The 16891-nt window shown below is 47.7% G+C and overlaps 2 protein-coding genes and 1 long non-coding RNA gene across 5 annotated transcripts in view; 2 read left to right on the top strand and 1 right to left on the bottom strand.

Moving 5' to 3' along the window:
- LOC116870028 (histone H2B type 1-A) overlaps positions 1–16891 on the bottom strand; it is a 384027-nt gene that overhangs the window by 152968 nt on the left and 214168 nt on the right. The window lies entirely within an intron of this gene.
- On the top strand, positions 1104–1948 carry H1-1 (H1.1 linker histone, cluster member). The gene has a single exon (XM_032861710.1). It carries the CDS (start codon positions 1104–1106, stop codon positions 1743–1745), a length of 642 nt encoding a protein of 213 aa, XP_032717601.1. The 3' UTR covers positions 1746–1948.
- On the top strand, positions 6660–8444 carry LOC116870050. The gene is made up of 3 exons (XR_004383169.1): positions 6660–6699; positions 7724–7782; positions 8349–8444. It is a non-coding gene; the product is annotated as an uncharacterized LOC116870050 (long non-coding RNA).

Raw genomic sequence — 16891 nt, 5'->3', positions numbered from 1 at the left:
GTAACTTAGGCCTCGCGGACTTGTTTGAGAACTTCAGGAGCGCGGCGCGGGAAGGAGACGTCACTGCCTTCTCTCGGCCCCCAGGCGACGTCCCCGAGCCTGTGGAGGGGCGTGTGGGCTCCCGGGCGCGGCCCTGGAAAAAGCATTTTATTCTCTCCTTTGATTCGCACTGGGGAATCACTGGAGCCCCGTTGACGCTTCTAAAGGCCCCGTACAGCCACAAAGAAGTTACAGGAGGGTTTCCCGCAGAAGTCACGGGAGCCGTGCCCTCTCGCTGTCGCCCTGAGGCGCAAGGGAGGGGATCGTTGAGTCCGGCCGGCGCCTCCCGAACGCCCCTCGTGGGCGGGGTTGGGAGCTGCCCTGCGGGGGAAGAGCGCGCGACAGCGCCCAGGGTAGCCCGTCGGCCCCGCCGGGGCACGTGGGAAGGCCGGGAAGGCCTCGGGGGCGGGTCAGGCGCACGGGACGGTGGCAACAGCTTGTTATGCACTTGCAGGAGGGTCTAATTGTGCGCTCGTGAAACCAAAATGCAGAAAAGGTCCTGACCAGGCGTGTCCCTTTTCGGCGTCGCCGGGAACGGCAACGGCGCTGACGAGAGCTGGCCCCCGGCCTCTCCCCCTTCCCGGCCATTTCACGTTCACCGCAGGCTGGGAACGCACGCCCCTCCTGACACCGCCCGGGACTCTTATCTGGGTGCCTCCCGGACGAACCGCTCTTCCTCCGCCCCGGAAGAAAAGGATTGTTTTGCAAAGGGCGGTGGCAGCCTCCGACGTTAATGGGCTGCGGAGCCCGACCCCTACCCGCCCAGAAGTGCGGTCGGCTGGAGGCGACAGGGGAGCAAGGTCCCCGCCGGGCGGCGCTGAGGGCGGCGGAGCCCGACCCCTACCCGCCCAGAAGTGCGGTCGGCTGGAGGCGACAGGGGAGCAAGGTCCCCGCCCGGCGGCGCTGAGGGCGGCGGAGCGGGGGGCGCTAGAGGGCGAGAGGCGGGCGCGGGCGAGCACCAATCACAGCACGGCCCCGCCCTATAAATACGCCGCGCCGGGGCCACCGGCGTCTTCCTGCTCAGTCAGGTCTCGGTAGCTTGTTCGGTGTGCTCCGACCTCACCATGTCCGAGACCGCGCCGCCCGCTCCGGCTACCTCCACTTCCCCCGAGAAGCCCGCAGCGGTCGGCAAGAAAACCAAGACGCCGGCTAAGGCTGCGGCCACCGCCAAGAAGAAGTCCGTGGGCCCCTCGGTGTCGGAGCTGCTCGTGCAGGCGGTGTCCTCTTCCAAGGAGCGCAGCGGCGTGTCCCTGGCGGCGCTCAAGAAGGCGCTGGCGGCCGCCGGCTACGACGTGGAGAAGAACAACAGCCGCATCAAGCTGGGCCTCAAGAGCCTGGTGAGCAAGGGCACCCTGGTGCAGACCAAGGGCACCGGCGCCTCGGGCTCCTTCAAGCTCAACAAGAAGGCGGCCTCCGGCGAGGCCAAGGCCAACCCCCCAAAGGTGGCGAAAGCCAAGGTGACGGGCGCTTCTAAGAAACCCAAGAAGGTCACAGCGGCTACTAAAAAAGCGGTCAAGACCCCGAAAAAGGCCAAAAAACCGGCTGTGGCCAAGAAGCCGTCCAAGAAGCCCAAGGTTGTGAAGCCCAAGAAAGTAGCCAAGAGCCCCGCCAAAGCCAAGGTTGTGAAGCCCAAAGCGGCCAAGGCGAAGGTGACCAAGCCAAAGACGGCTGCGAAGCCCAAAAAGGCCGCACCCAAGAAAAAGTAGAGTTGCAGTTGGAACCTGTTCCAGTAACCCAACGGCTCTTTTAAGAGCCACCAACATATTTCAAAGGAAAGAGCTTTAGTACGTGTATTTCGGCTCCCACGTGGAGTTGCCACCCAGTTGCGAGGACGGTTTTGGGCTAATCCTTACCCCACACCGCAATTTTTTAAGAGACTTAATATATTCTCGCTGATGTGCCTAACCTTCCTAGGCGGAACTTAGCGGCTTGGCAACCAGCGGCCTACTGTGCTGTCTTGCCTAGTTAACTACGTCGGCGATGCCTGGGGAGCTAATTGTCCCCGGCTGTGCTGTAAGTCCACACCTTTTCCTCCACGCGGACTACGGTCGTGGCAGAAGCCCCGCCCCGGCCCCAGCTGGAAGCGTGCGCACCTGGGGATTGCCCAAGTTGAGTTAAAAGCCGGGCCCTGCGGTATTTGGGACAATTGGGTGATATTTGCAAATCCACTCTGTACCTAAGAGCGTGTCTTATCGCCCCCAGGGTTTTCTATTCTGGTGGCGCTACCATGTTAGGTAGGAAAGGACACTTTCGCAGAACTGTCTCTTTAGGCTTTTAAAATTTAATTCTAGGATGCAGATTTTAATCACGTCTTTCACCTCCGAGGAGAAAACAACATATGGTGATGCAGGGTTACTAATCAGCTCAAATGGTTGTGAAGCCTTATTTTTTACCCACGTCCCTGCATACTCTTTGTTCCATTTTTCAGGTGGTATTTCTCCTCTCTGTTGCTGGGCTCCCACTATCCGATGTCTGCCGTGCAGGCATTTCGCATCTGTGCTCCACGCAGGCATGTAGCTATTTAATGCTTTCTTTGAACTCCGTCATCTAGGAGCACCTATCATACACATGCATGATGGTTCATTTGGTTTTCAGTGAGAACTAATTACAAAATGGTAGCTTTATACACATTGCTTCTTGAAACCTTTCGAAAATTCTTTCAAGTCAAATTCTATTTTTAATGTCCTTCACATGGGGTAACAAGCTATTCGTCCATTTCCTATTGGTAAGCACGGGCACTGTTAACTTTTACCGTTGCTGTGGTGCAGTGCAATGGAATTCAGCACTGAAATTGCTAGATCAGAGTGCATTTTATATTTCAGTTGATGCTGACATGTCCTGAAAATAGTTCCCCCCACCCATTCTGGCCATCAAGGTGTGGTCTCAATTTTTGCCAGTCTAAATGGTGGAAGATTATTTCACATTGTCACTTTGATGGGCACTATCACGGTCATAAGTATATATCCTTTCTTTAGGTTTATTGGTCATTTGAATGCACTTTTCAGAGAATGCAGGCTTATCCCTTTACTAATTTTTTTCATTGGGCAGTTTGTCTTTCTTGTCCCATTGTGGTTTTTTTATATAGTAGTGAACTACTTATCACCTCTGTTGCAGATAGTTTTCTAATTTTTGGCTTTTTTTTTTTTTTTTACTATGTTTTGTTTATGGTAAATTTTCCATTTAAATATAGATATCTATATAAAATTCAAAATATTAAATGTTAGAAACTTACAAAGCTTCTAGATTTCCATTCTTGGTTAAGAAACTGAACCTCACCCCTCCATTCTTCATTCAACAGCCTAGGTTTTCCTCTCAAAATTGCTTCCTAAAATTATTTTAGTCTCTAACCCATCTAAAACTTTATGCACTCTTATAGAATCCGAGTTTATATTCTCCCAGATAGGCGGCCTGTTGTTCTAACACGATTTATTACATAATCCATCCCTTCCTCCCACTGTATGTCCTGTTATTAAAGTCTCAAATGGGATTTCTTCTGTTCTTTTCTACTGATCTCTCCGTATAAGTCATGTTTATTAACTTATATGCTTGTTTCTACTGTGAATGGAAGGCCCTCATTTCCTTTTTAGGACTTAATTGCTAGGAAGGAGGAAATGTATTGATATATTGTATTCAGTGAATTTACCAATTTCTATAATCCCACTTCTTGTTACATTTTAGAATAGAGCCCCTTGAGTTTTTCCTAGTCATCACCAAAATAACTTTTATTGGTTTTTATCTTCCTTGATGTGAATACCAAGCATTTTATTTCCCTTTTGTACTGCATTTGCTAAGAATTTCCAAAATAAATAATTTAGCAGGAATTCCTCTTTAGTTTTTGGTTTTAAGCTATTGTTTGTCCTTTGGGATATTAATTTTTGGCATCTTCATTATTTTAAATACCTTCAAAGTTTGCTGTTTGAAAACTTTTCAATAGCTTTTAGATTTTAATATATTGATATATAATTTTCTTCAAACTCAATGTGACTGAAAGGATGAACTAGAAAAAGATGTGCATTTTTCTAAGGTGGTCATCTAGGAGAGAAGCAGGTATGCTGCGGTAGAGCTGGAGGAGGGCAAGTCAAATTGATGAAGTTTAGAATATAAGTGAGGTCTGGAGCCGACGACCATGAAAGAATTCTTAAGACGTCTCTTGTGCAAAAAGGTGATTTTATTAAAGTGTGGGGACAGGCCCGTGGGCAGAAAGAGCTGCTGCCTTGTACCCCAAGGAGTGGTGATTATATACTGGGGAGTTGGGGACGTGAGGACAAAGGGGGTGTTCAAAAGGGCTGACATGGTAAAAACTTTCAGGATATTGGAGGCCTGGTTATTGTCAAGCCAAGCTGTTTTGTTTGTTTTCTCTAATGAGATACCAGTTGGGAGCTTCCTGGTGGAATGCCACATTTCTGCTGTCACATGTCCTTGTCAGTGAGCTTTAGGTTTAGAAGAAATTCAGCTTGATTTACATTTCCTTTCCCTCTGCCTCCTTCTATTTTAGGGAGGGGAGGGCAATGTTAGGGCTTCAGGAACTGAGTTCTGCGTCTCTGGAAGTTAGGCTGTTGGTAAGAAAGCCTCTTCCTTGTAAATCACTAGGACATTTTTAAGCGGAGGGAGTCTCAGGTCTTGCAGGATTGTGATCTCTACAAGTTAGCTATTGGTTCTTTAGGGCAGCTAGGAGGGCCTGAGGACTGTCACAGATGTCACAAAGGGGGGGTAAAGGTGTAGGGTGCCAGCTTCTGCTTTGTCCTTAGCCAGCCTTTTGCTCCCCCATCAAAATTCTGAGTCCCTGAGATTACCAACTGAATGCGGGTGTTAGCAACTGGATTCAAATACTGCTGATTGACTGAACTGAGTACAGGCCCGAGACTAGTTAAGTAATTATGTAGATCAGTAGTACGGAGGTGACTGCTAACTTTGAGAATAGTTTTGGGGAGGACGGAATTGAATTAAGCTGGAAGTATAAATTTGGGAATCATTGGTATATGGATGGCAAGTAAAGCCATGAACCTGGGTGAGGTCATCAAGGGGATGACCTTGGTAGAGAAAAGTATAAAGGGGAAAGTACTGTCCTGAGGCATTAAACATCAAGGGCAGAGGATAGCTAGTCCTGACCATTTATCACTGATAAAACTGAGTGACTATTCTTTGTGCTTCCATTTGCTAATGTAAAAGTTGCATTAGAGCAGTGATTTTCATGGACTGTCAGGAAGAGATGAGAACATCTTAGAGTGTGCCACCCTGTAAAGGTAGAGAAGGCTTCCTGGGATTTATTTTGGGGGCCCTTACGTCGTTAGGCATAAGTGTGTTTGCGCTGGGTCATGAAGACTGCGTTTCTTATTGGGGTCACAAGTCTGAAAACCAGTGATTAAGATGCTCCTTTATGGTTTTTTCACAATCCCAAGAATCTGCTGTTTTGATGTTCTGACCACAGAATCAGATCTAACATCTGTATAAGACAGTAGAGAGACTTGAAATCCATCTCCTTGTCCCAGGTCTTCCAGAAACAGGTGGGTAAGAGGTGACATACAAATTCTATTATTTACTAATTGATTGCATTGTCCTTGCCTGTGGGGACTTTTGAAAGGAAAGAAAAGAGATGCACAAAGCACAGGATTTCCAGGACTGATGGGTGATCAGTGCAGGCCCTTTAAAGTATTGATGACAAATCATGACCCTGGCTCTGTAAGTCCTACATTTGCTCACAAATGGGAAAAAGAGCGGAGGGGAAATTTCGCATCTGGATGCTGCAGGTTGTACGTCCTATGTGCCCAAAGGAAAAGGAGGAACTCTGGGGGGCGGGGGGTGAGTTTGTTCTATTCTTTACACTACGACTTATTGTTCAGATCTTTGACAATGTGTACATGCAAATCTAAGGGGGAAAATTACTCTGTGGACAAGAACAGAACTGGATTGGGCACTTGGGTGGCTCAGTGGGTTAAGCCTCTGCCTTTGGCTCAGGTCAAGATCTCAGGGTCCTGGGATTGAGCCCCGCATCGGGCTCTCCGCTCATTGGGGAGCCTGCTTCCCCCTCACTCTCTGCCTGCCTCTCTGCCTACTTGTGTTCTGTCAAATAAATAAATAATCTTAAGAAAAAAAAAAAATAACAGAACTAGGTTAAACTAGAAGTATTACCTACTATGTGGTGACTGAGTACAGTGCTGGCCCAGTAGCTCCCCCAGTATCCCATCGCGTGTGCACCTTTGTTGATCTCACCAGTCACCTGCTGGACTTAAAATTTTATTTAACAAAAACTACATAGTCATTTCCAAGGGTGTCTCAGAATGGGTTTCCAGGAGTGGAATTCCGGGGTAAACAGCAACACTGCAAGCTGCAGTTTACAATAAAATCATCATCATGGAATCTTAAATACAAATGCCTAAAGACAGAAATGTGAGTGGACTTCAACTCTCATTGGTCACCATCCATTTTATTTCATTTTATAATAATAGTTTGTTACAAAAATCAAAATTACATGGAGAGATCCACACTGAGAAGTCCACTTCCACGTCACTGACCTTGGCCACTCAGTTCCCTTTTCAGTGTCTATGCAAACAGAAACACAACGTACTTTTCTTCCTTGTCCTCTCAGGAGAATGCATACAGGTTCTCTACCATTGTTTACTTAGTAGTCTGTCCTGGACCTGTGGCCATCCCCTCCCACAGGTATGTGATACACAATGTATAAAAAAATAGTTCCCGTTGGTTTTGGAAGCTCCGTGTATCAGAGAGCTGAGCCCTTTGTATCAGTTGTTTTCTCAGAGAGTCCTTTGTCTTTTAACTTTGATAAATGTTGCTACCCAGCCTTATCTTTCAGTAATTGAATGTGTCAGTATTTTCTTTCATAGCTTTTGGATTTTGAGCAATATATTAAGAAGGGTCTTTGCCACTTCAAGAATCAAAGGAATTCACCTCTATTTTCATCTGGGTTTTTGTTCTGCTCTTTTTAACATGTCAATCTTTGATCTATTTGGAGTTTATCCTAGTACATATGGTGTTTTACAAACGACTATCCCATCGTCTCACACTAATGAAGTCTGTCTTTACTCCCAGTGATGAGAAAGGCTGTCTGTGGGGCCCCTGGAGGGGCTCAGTCGGTGGAACGTCCAACTCTTGATTTCAGATCGGGTCATCTCAGGGTCATGAGTTCAGGCCCCACCTTTGGCTCTGCACTGGGTGTGGAACCTATTTAAAAAAAAAAAAAAAAAAAGTCTTTATGGCATACAAAATTCCTGTGTTGTCAACTTCTGGACTTCCTGTTGTGCGTCAGTCCCTCTGTCCAAGCACTGGCACCACACTAGGTTAACTGAGGACTGACAATCCTTCCCAAAAGAGGGCAAAGATCACCCACCCTTCTTATCCTTAATTTCCAATTTTAAGGCGATCATGACCATTCCAGCTTTTCAAAGAACTGTGCAATGCTTAGAGCTAGACAAGCTTCGGAGGTGAGTTAGCGTCTGTTTCTGTGCGGGCGAGCCGCAGGGAGCGCTGCACTCTGACTTCAGGCCACAGCAGCCCCACCAGCTATGAAGGGCCCACCAGAGCTTCAGAGCGCTGTGCTTTCACCTGGCGTGTATGTCGGGCCACATTCAAGGTCAATGAGTGAAAGAAACTAGATTAAGTTTTATGATCTTAGAATCAGTGGGTGTTCTCTTTGAACTAATCATTCTTTCCTCCAAACTCTATACAGGGCACCGTCACTTTCCACATGGGGAATCCTAACTACAGAGGAAACAGATAAGGAGGCAGGTAAGGTATCCTCATTCCCATGCACTGAAGATGAAGGAGCTTTTGTAAGCAGCCACTCTCTTCCACACTCACATAGGGTTTGGTGTTTTTTAAAGGATCACTCACATGTCTGTTAATTCTTCAGAGAGGGCACAGCGTCCAGGTGTGCGCGCATAGACCCTCTGCCCCTAGAGAACCAAGCGCTGCCTGGCTGCTCTAAGGTAAAGCCGAGCGACGTGGGAACTGACCCACAGATCCGCACTATCCCATGTACCACACAGAAAGGGGACCACTGGAAATAGGATTCAGTCAATGGCGGCAGCAACTCCCCCCAAAATCTTGTGGGTTGATTTTATCCTTTTATTTATAAAGCTGCTAATATGCTACGTGCTCCGTGGTTGTGCAGCAAATATTCATTCAGTATTTTGATACTGAGAGACGAAAACAGTGAGTAGCAGTTAAGCAGCTCCTGAACCTACCTAGAAAGCAAACTGGAGGTTTTAAAGTTCATTCTGGTGCTGAAAACTCTTCTCATGGAAAACAGAGTCCTTAGAAGATCCCAACCTTCTTTAAACGTTTTGAATCAGGAAACATAACCTACAAAGAGAAAATCGTAACAAAACGTGACAAAAGAGCACTGTAAAGCTCACTGAACAAGCAGAGTGAACAGCCCCGCAGCACACGCCGGTGGGAACACAGCTCGTCGGCCGACTGCTACTCACCGCCCTCCGTCCTCCCTAAATGTCCCTCCTCCTGATGTCCGACAGTCATTCAGTTTAGCTGGTTTGGGATCTTACATTAAATGGAAATCCAACTACAAGCAGTCTTTTGTGCCTGGTGTCTTTCACGCAGAAAATTGGGTTTGGCAGATTCATCTGTGTTTCTGTGTAGAAGTGTGACTCGTTTGTGTCATATCAGCTTCCATTTTGTGACTATGCCCAAGCTTAGGCGTCTGTTCCACTGCTGATTGACATCTGTTTCCTTCTCAGGGATGACCGTGCCACGAGCGCTCCTGCACGTGGTTCAGCGCCTGGGTGCGGACACGAGGATGTTTACATCCCTAGAGTCAGAAATCACTGGGTCAAACCCTAAACTTTCCCAAAGTGGTTGTACCACTTCTCCCTGCTCTGAAATCAAAAACGAAAATGAAAGCCGTAGTTATGAACATCCAAATGACCCTTCCACACCTAATACGGAGTCAAATTTAGATGAAAATCCCTATTTCATATCCTAGTTTTGGGTTTGTTTTTTAATTAAAATTGTTGGTCTTTTTCAATGTTATCCATCGTGGCAGATGCGCGGTTTTCCTTTGCATCTCTTGCCCATTTTTCTATCACACTGTGTGTCCCCAACAAAACCCCACGGCCTGGGTGGCTTACACCGAAGCTACTTTCTCACAGGTCTGGAGCTCCACCACTGATGTCCCATGGCTGACCCGCCGTCCCAGCCCCCCGGAGGAGGAGCAGATCCTGTGTGGCCCACAGCTCCCATTATGAATTACACTGTTGACTGTCCAGTGGCCGAGGCTGCCAGGTAAACAAAGGCACTCTCCAAGGGCCTCGAGATCACCTCCCAGCAGCTAGGGGCAAAGGCCAGACCTCTCTTTGGGTAAGGTTAATACTACATACGCACTTCTAGAAACTGCTGACTTACACTGCCGCACAGATGTCCAACACCCATCGTTCAGTCTTTCTCCAGATGCTGCACCCGCAGGATGGTCACTCCATCGCCTTAATTCTCCCCTGAACCCGCGGCAACAGCCTCCCAACTGGTCTTCCTATTTCTACCACCATCCTCTTCAGTCTGCTCCCAACACAGAGGGCAGGTGTTTTCTCGTGTCCCCTGACTCAAATCCTGCCATCAGCTTTCCTCCTCACGCAGTAGAAAACCCAGTGTTCCTACAAGGTCTGAGGGCCAGGCCTTTCAAACATCTATTTTCATAATTCTACTCAGTAAGAACTACTTGTCACAGCAAAGACACAAAAGCAAAACAAGTATTTCATTAAATAATACTTACCCTAACTTTACTTTTTCTGTGCTATTTTCTCTACATTCTGTTCTCTCATAAATAGGTGGCAGCAGTCCCTTAAACTGATTTCACAAATACTTAATGGGTTGCGCCCAGCAGAGCAAACTACACTGCTCTGTACAGCCGGATGTCTTTGCACCCAGACATGCCCCCAGCACCTCACACTGTCACCCTGACCGCGCCTCCAGGAGCAGCCCGGGGCCTTGCCCTTCCCGAAGCAGGAGCCTCGAGAGCACACAGCTGCCTTGGGGCCTTTGCATGGATCATCCCGTCTACCTGGAATGGTTTGCCCAGAAAGCACAAGAGCTCATTCCCTCACCTTCTTTCAGATTTTACTCCAATGTCCTCAGTGAGGCAGCTCCCTTTACCTTCTACATCACTGTCCAGCCCCTCCGGATCCCCCAAGGCTGAAACAGCATCCATCCTCCCCAGAACTCATCAGACCTAAAAAGAGCCTTCAGTACCAGGCCCTCCTGCCCCAGAACAGAGCTGGGGTTGGAAGACCACCAGAGGACAGCTACTTCCAGAACCCGACGCCCTGAGGAAGCACCTGCTGGCCAGCTGACCGGATGCAGGTGACAGGAACTGCCTGGGACTCTGGGGTGGGGGCGGGGGGTACATAAGGACTGAGGCTCGGATACCCACTCCAGCACTTCCTGGCCACGGATCTTTGACAGTCGGCTTCGTGTCGCACAGGTCTGGAATTCTTGGCTGCCAACTGGAGTTTCAGAGCATCCCCACGTCACAGGACTAGGTCGTTTACACGGAAGGAGGAGAACAAAGCCGCCGAGTGGGGGCGGCTCATGCCGCTCAGCAGGGCCAACTGCTAAGCTTTCAAGGCATTTTGTGAGCTGCTTGTTTAAACTCAACGAATATTACAAATTAAATTAAATACATTTACAATTAAATAGCTTATATGAAAAACAAAGTTAAGGGCACCTGGGTGGCTCTGTCAGTGAAATGTCTGCTTTTAGCTGAGGTCCTGGTCCTGGGGTCCTGGGATGGGCTCTGCATCCAGCTCCCTGCTCGGTGGGGAGCCTGCTTCTCCCTCTGCCTTTCCTTCCCACTCACATACTCTTTAAAAAGGAAGAAGAAGAAAAAGAAGAAGAGTCAACAGATCCCCCATACCTCCTACTTACCTCACTACTATCCTCACCCACCGGGAGGCTCCCGGCTCGTGGAGTGGCGAGACTCCGTCGTGGGCTACTGTGTGTTGCTCTGCTACCACCGCCGCACTTAGCCCCGGCTAGTGGGACACCCACTGTGCGGGAACAAGTGCACTGCAGAAATGGGCGAGCACTACAGGTTAAAGGGGTTTTGTCTGTGTGTGTGATGGGAGGGTTCCTTGTTTGTCTTCTCAAGAGCTATTAAGCATTTATGGACATGCCATTAGTTTCAGAGAATGTTCTCAGGAACTGCCAGAGTCACTCACCTGTTTTGTCAGGAGAAAATACAGACTATTTTAGCTGCCCTAATTCATTTTACAATATTCCTCATACAGGCTCTTTTAGAACTGGTTTCTTAAAATACGTATGGTTATGGACACTCATGAAGTTTTCGTTGTATTACTGAGTTGATTCTATCAGAATTTCCTAATTTATGAAGCCATTTGCATCCTCACTTAGATTATCGTGTAATTTTAAAATAGTTATTAGAAATAAATGCTCCCCTCATGCTTAAGTTTTATTTATTATATAAAGGTATTATTTTACATAAGTATAAAAAACCAAAAGAGCGGAACCCCCCTTTTTTCCAAAATGCCTGTTTTTACTTTAATAGAACTAGTAATTAATCCAATGTCTCTGTTGGCTAGATGCGCTAAGCTAAATATGAAAAACTCCCAAGCAAATCCATTTCTCCCTTATATTTTACTGTTATCCAAAGACAATATAATAGCCTCCAATGTCATAAATGTAATTTTTGCTTGTTTGCAAATGTGACACATTTAGGTTTCCACGGAGTGGAAGGTCTGTGAGATACCGCTTGATTATTACATAACTCACAAAGGCAACAGCGAGGCTGACAGCTCACGTTTTAGCTGAACCCAGAAAGCTTATTAAGCTGATGTTTCTGTCTTCCAGCTCCTAAAACAAACAAAGCCTCCCAGTGGTTCAGACACAGCTCTCCTCGCCCTGTCTCCCATATTCCGGCAGGATGTACGGATAAATAAATCTGATTCCACACTGGTGGAGCTCCTACCCATGGCTTTGGGTTTCTCCATAAACAGGACAAAGGTCCTGTGGTCAAAGTAACATCTGGTCTAGTGGCCAGACAGAAAGGACGAGTGGGAGGAGCCTGTCCCAGCCAATGTTAGGAATGGGGAGGACTGGCCACAAACCCCGGCCACAGGGCCTTGAGCCACCTCAAGAAGCAAGAGGCTGGGAGGGAGTTTCCCCCCCACCCTGTCCATCCCCACAGGCCCTGTGGGTGTGTGTCTGGCAAGGGGTATGACCCTCAGCACCCCAGGCCCCAGAGGAGAAGGAAGCAAGCCCACACCGACTATGGCAAGGGTTGTCGGAAGGCGACAGTCTGGACAGGGAGCAGAAAGGGACAGGTAGGGGATGTCAAGCTCCATCCAACTCTGCTCCGAGGACTTCCAGGGAAGGCGGGTCTGGTGACCTCTGGGGACAGAGGTTCTTAAGCTGCTTTTACAGAAGACGTTTCTGGAGAACTTGGCCCATCAGCACCAGGCAACCGTGTCCCTCCGGCCCCACTCCCCTTGCTCTAGGCTGAAGCCATCCGGATGGTGACCGTGCACACAGCCTTGGCTGCATCCCCAGAGCCCCTCACATGCTGTGCCGTCTGGACGGAGGGTCCTGGGACTTGTCCCCCCAGACCTGACCACGCCGACCTGCGAGACTCGGGTGGCACGAGTGGGAGCCCAGTCAGTGGACGTGACCAGCGTCCAGGTCGGAACTGGCCCTTCTGCTCCGAACACCAAGAGCTACAAATCTTGGCTCGCGTCCCCTCCTGCTCCAGGGGGGCCGGCCCCGCAGGGTGGCATCCAGGAGTGGGGCAGACACACAGCCCGGGCTCCTTGATGACACAGAAACGTGAGAACCTGGAAAGGCAGCTCGCTGCAAACTGCACGTCGAACAAGTGTTTCCCTTCAGACTCCGTCACTCACCCTGTGAATGTGGCCCCTATGGGGACGGTGAGTCGAAGTCTCGGCCGAGGGGGGGACGCTCGCCCAGGCCTCAGTCAGGACCGCAGCCCGGCCGTGCCCACCGGGCTTCCCCGGCCGATGCGGACCCGCACTTCACTGCTTCCTAGTGCTCCCATCTGTGTGCACATTTCTGTTTTCTGCTGTTTCTATTCTATTTTGATAATATCAATAAAGGGGTTTTTCTACTTCGAAATGGAGAGTACAGCTGCCGTGACTGTTTTGTTCAGAACGGACACAACACCTTCGAACTCCTAGTTCAGCAGACAAGAAAATATGCTAAAATGACTCCATGCCAGGTAGTTAACCGCAGCCAGTAAAAGCAGAGTAACTACAAAATATGACATGTTGGTAGAGGTTGGTTAAGGATAATTTACAGACACTGCTCATTTGCCTACTAACCACACAGTACAGTAATATTTATGTCTCTTTACATGTAACACAAACTTGTAGACGCCACCCCTGGTACAACTCCGTCCTGGGCTTAGGTTTCCCAGCTCCTCGTATTAGGCTTCGTGGCCTAAGAAGTTCTGCTTAGAATGCTAAATACATGAGAAATCCAGAGGACATATGAGGACAGAGAAGGGGAGAGAGAGGATGGGATGGCAGTGGCAGGAAAGAGATGGGAGAAGGCAAAACAACAGGTTAGGGAAGAGTCCCTTCTAGAGTCATCTAGAAGGTGACCTGTGGATGGGGAAGTGGAAGTTCCACACAACCAAGCTCACAGGAGACAGATGGCTGACCTCAACGTGGAGACTGCGTGAGTTATAAGGCAACCGGGAATGGTAGGGCCTAGGGCCAAGCAGGGAGCACACTAACATTCAAACTTTTTCCAAACACTGTATGCAAACACAGCGGTGTCCGTCCTGGGTACCAGTGCCATACTCCTCTACACACCACCGAAGAGACAAGTTCTCAATCCCTGGTAGAAGGCTTCAGCATTCAAGGTGTCAGACTACAAATTATTCGTTCATTCAACAAATATTTACTGTGCATCTACTATGAACTAAGCACCAGGCTAGATACAAAGACAAATATTTTAATCTCTATAAAACTTAATTTCCTCATCAATAGGACAGAGATGTTAACCCCTGATTTACCCATCATCCGCAGCCCTATCCTCTGTGCCTGTGGTAGGTAGAGCTTTTTCTCAATTCCCTTAAATAGCTCTGCCAGGCTCTGGTGGGTGCTGGCGTGCCCCGAGGACCCTTCCTGACTCCAGGGCCCATCTCCCTCCGCTGCCTGACTCTCTACCACAGCTGCACCCTTCCACAAGGCCTTCCTTTCCCTGTAGAGTCTCTCTGCTCCTGGCCCGCTCTGTTGTCCTGATCTGCTCTGCCTCATGTGTCTGTATGGAAAGAACTTTTCCTTATTACCCACAACCAAGCTGTGAGAATCTGGACTCTCCCCAGAGCACACTGAGTGCTGAGAGAATCAAATAAGCAGACTACAACTGGGACTGAAAGGACGATATTAGAGAAAACTTCTCTCCAGATCCAGTCGGGGCACTGCCTGGGAGACATGGCTCCTTTCAACCCGCGGCTCATCTGTCTTTAGGTTACGGCTCCCAACCCTGCCCTGCAGCTGGTCTCTAAACAAGAGTCTGAAGAGGAAAAGGGCGTGGAGTACTGTGAGGTGATCGCCGGTTATGGGCCAAGTATGGAAGGGCACATATCACTTTTGCTCACCTTCTACAAACCAGAACTCAGTCTCTCGGCCATATACACTAACCAGTAAACCTTCCCAGGAGTCTGGGAAGAAGAGGAAAGAGACAGTAGTAAACACGTAATCATCTCTGACACAGACGCTCTGCTGACTATCACCATGCCTGGCCCATTTCCCCTTCCTGCCATGTCCCGGGGGCCGGCATCTCTCCCTGGACTGGGTCGGCATTACGTTATGAAGACAGTTTGTGAATGAATGCAGCACCGTCAGCATCAAACCAACTGTTCAAATGACATGCAAGTCAAATGATTCTGATGATTAGAATCATGTCAGTGAAAGAAATGTAATACCTGACGTAATTTTTGTTATTACTTTGTAGACAGACTTCACTGCAGTCCCTCATACACAGTCAACTACAGAATCTAAAGTACACCTTGGTGAGGTTTGATAATTGTATGTTCCCATGTTACTCCCACTCTATGACACAGAATATTCCTGTCACTCCAAAAAGTTCCCTTATGCTCCTCTGAAGTCAATTTAGTAAGACCCAAATAAATGGGAGAGACGTACTATATTCAGGGATTAGAAGGCTTACAAATGTCAAGACACCTGGGTGGCTCTGCCAATTGAGTCCCCAACTCTTGCTTTTGGCTCAGGTCATGATTTCAGGGTCATGAGATCACACTCCACGGGCATTAAGCTCTGTGCTGGGCATGGAGCCTGTTTACGATCCTCTCCCTCCAGCTCCCTCTGACCCTCCCTGGCTCACACTCTCTCTCCAAAAAATGTTTTTCTAATTTTTTCATTTATTTTCCTATTTTTCTCAATTCCTTTCAGCTATTGTCTGAAACCCATTGTTGGGTTTTTTGTTTTATCTTTTTCTTTCCTCTTTTCTTTTCTGGACAAAATGATTAAGATTTGTAAACATTCACCCCAAAGGAAAGAAGAACAGGAGGTAGCACTCACTGCCACAGATTTAATCAACACTGATATAAGCAAGATGTCTGAACTAGAATTTAAAACAATTACAAGAGTATTAGCTAGGCTTGATATAGGTAATATGATGACACTAAATTCTTATCTTCAATAATTACTCTGAATGCAAATGGACTAAATGCTCCAATCAAAATACATAAGGTATCAGAATGGATAAAAAAACAAGACCCAGGGTGCCTGGGTGGCTCAGTGGGTTAAAGCCTCTGCCTTTGGCTCAGGTCATGATCCCAGGGTCCTAGGATTGAGCCCCGCGTCAGGCTCTCTGCTCAGCGGAGATCCTGCTTCCTCCTCTCTCTGCCTGCTTGTGATCTCTATCAAATAAAATCTTTAAAAAAAAAAAAAAACAAAACAAATAAGACCCACTGATATGCTGCTTACAGGAGACTCATTTTAGGCCCAAAGACACCTTCAGACTGAAAGTAAGGGTGTGGAGAACGATTTATCATATTAATGGACATCAAAAGAAAGCTGGAATAGCCATACTTATGTCAGCCAAACTAGATTTTTTATTAAAAAATATTTTATCCATTTATTTGACATAGAGATCACAAGTGGGCAGAGAGAGAGGGAGAAGCAGGCTCCCCGCTGAGCAGAGAGCCCATTGCGGGGCTCGATCCCAGGACCCTGAGATCACGACCTGAGCCGAAGGCAAAGGCTTAACCCACTGAGCCACCCAGCCGCCCCGAAACTAGATTTTAAAACAAAGATTGCAATAAGAGATGAAAAGGGGCACAATATCCTAATTATGGGGCCTACCAACAAGAGGATTTAACAATTGTAAATATTTATGCCCCTAACTTGAGAGGAGTCAAATATATAAATCAGTTAAGAACTAACTTAAGGAAACTCACTGATAATAATACAATAATAGTAGGAGACTTTAAGGGCACCTGTGTGGCTCAGACTGGTGAGCATCCAACTTTTGGTTTCGACTCAGGTCATGATTTCAGGGCTGTGCGATCAAGCCCTGCATCCCACTCCTTGCTCAGTGGGGAGCCTGCTTGAGATTTTCTCTCTCTCTGTCCCTCTACTCCTCCCTCTGCTCACACTCACTTGCTCTGTCAAATAAAATCTTTAAAAAAAAAAATAGTAGGGGACTTTAACACACTCATAGCAATGGGCAGTTCATCTAAGCACAAGATCAACAAGGAAACAAAGGCTTTAAATGACACACTGGACCAGATGGACTTCACAGATGTATTCAGAGCATTTCATCCCAAAACAGCAGAATACAAATTCTTTTCACGTGCACATGGAACATTCTCCAGAACAGATCA

The sequence above is a fragment of the Lontra canadensis genome, unplaced genomic scaffold (assembly GCF_010015895.1).
Source record: "Lontra canadensis isolate GAN:19392208 unplaced genomic scaffold, GSC_riverotter_1.0 scaffold21, whole genome shotgun sequence".
Lineage (NCBI taxonomy): Eukaryota > Metazoa > Chordata > Mammalia > Carnivora > Mustelidae > Lontra > Lontra canadensis.
The sequence above is the reverse complement of the archived record's forward strand: the minus strand, read 5'-3'. Positions and strand labels throughout refer to the sequence as shown.

Coding starts and splice junctions, on each gene's coding strand:
- H1-1 (XM_032861710.1), top strand. CDS start 1,104: ATGTCCGAGACCGCGCCGCCCGCTCCGGCTACCTCCACTTCCCCCGAG.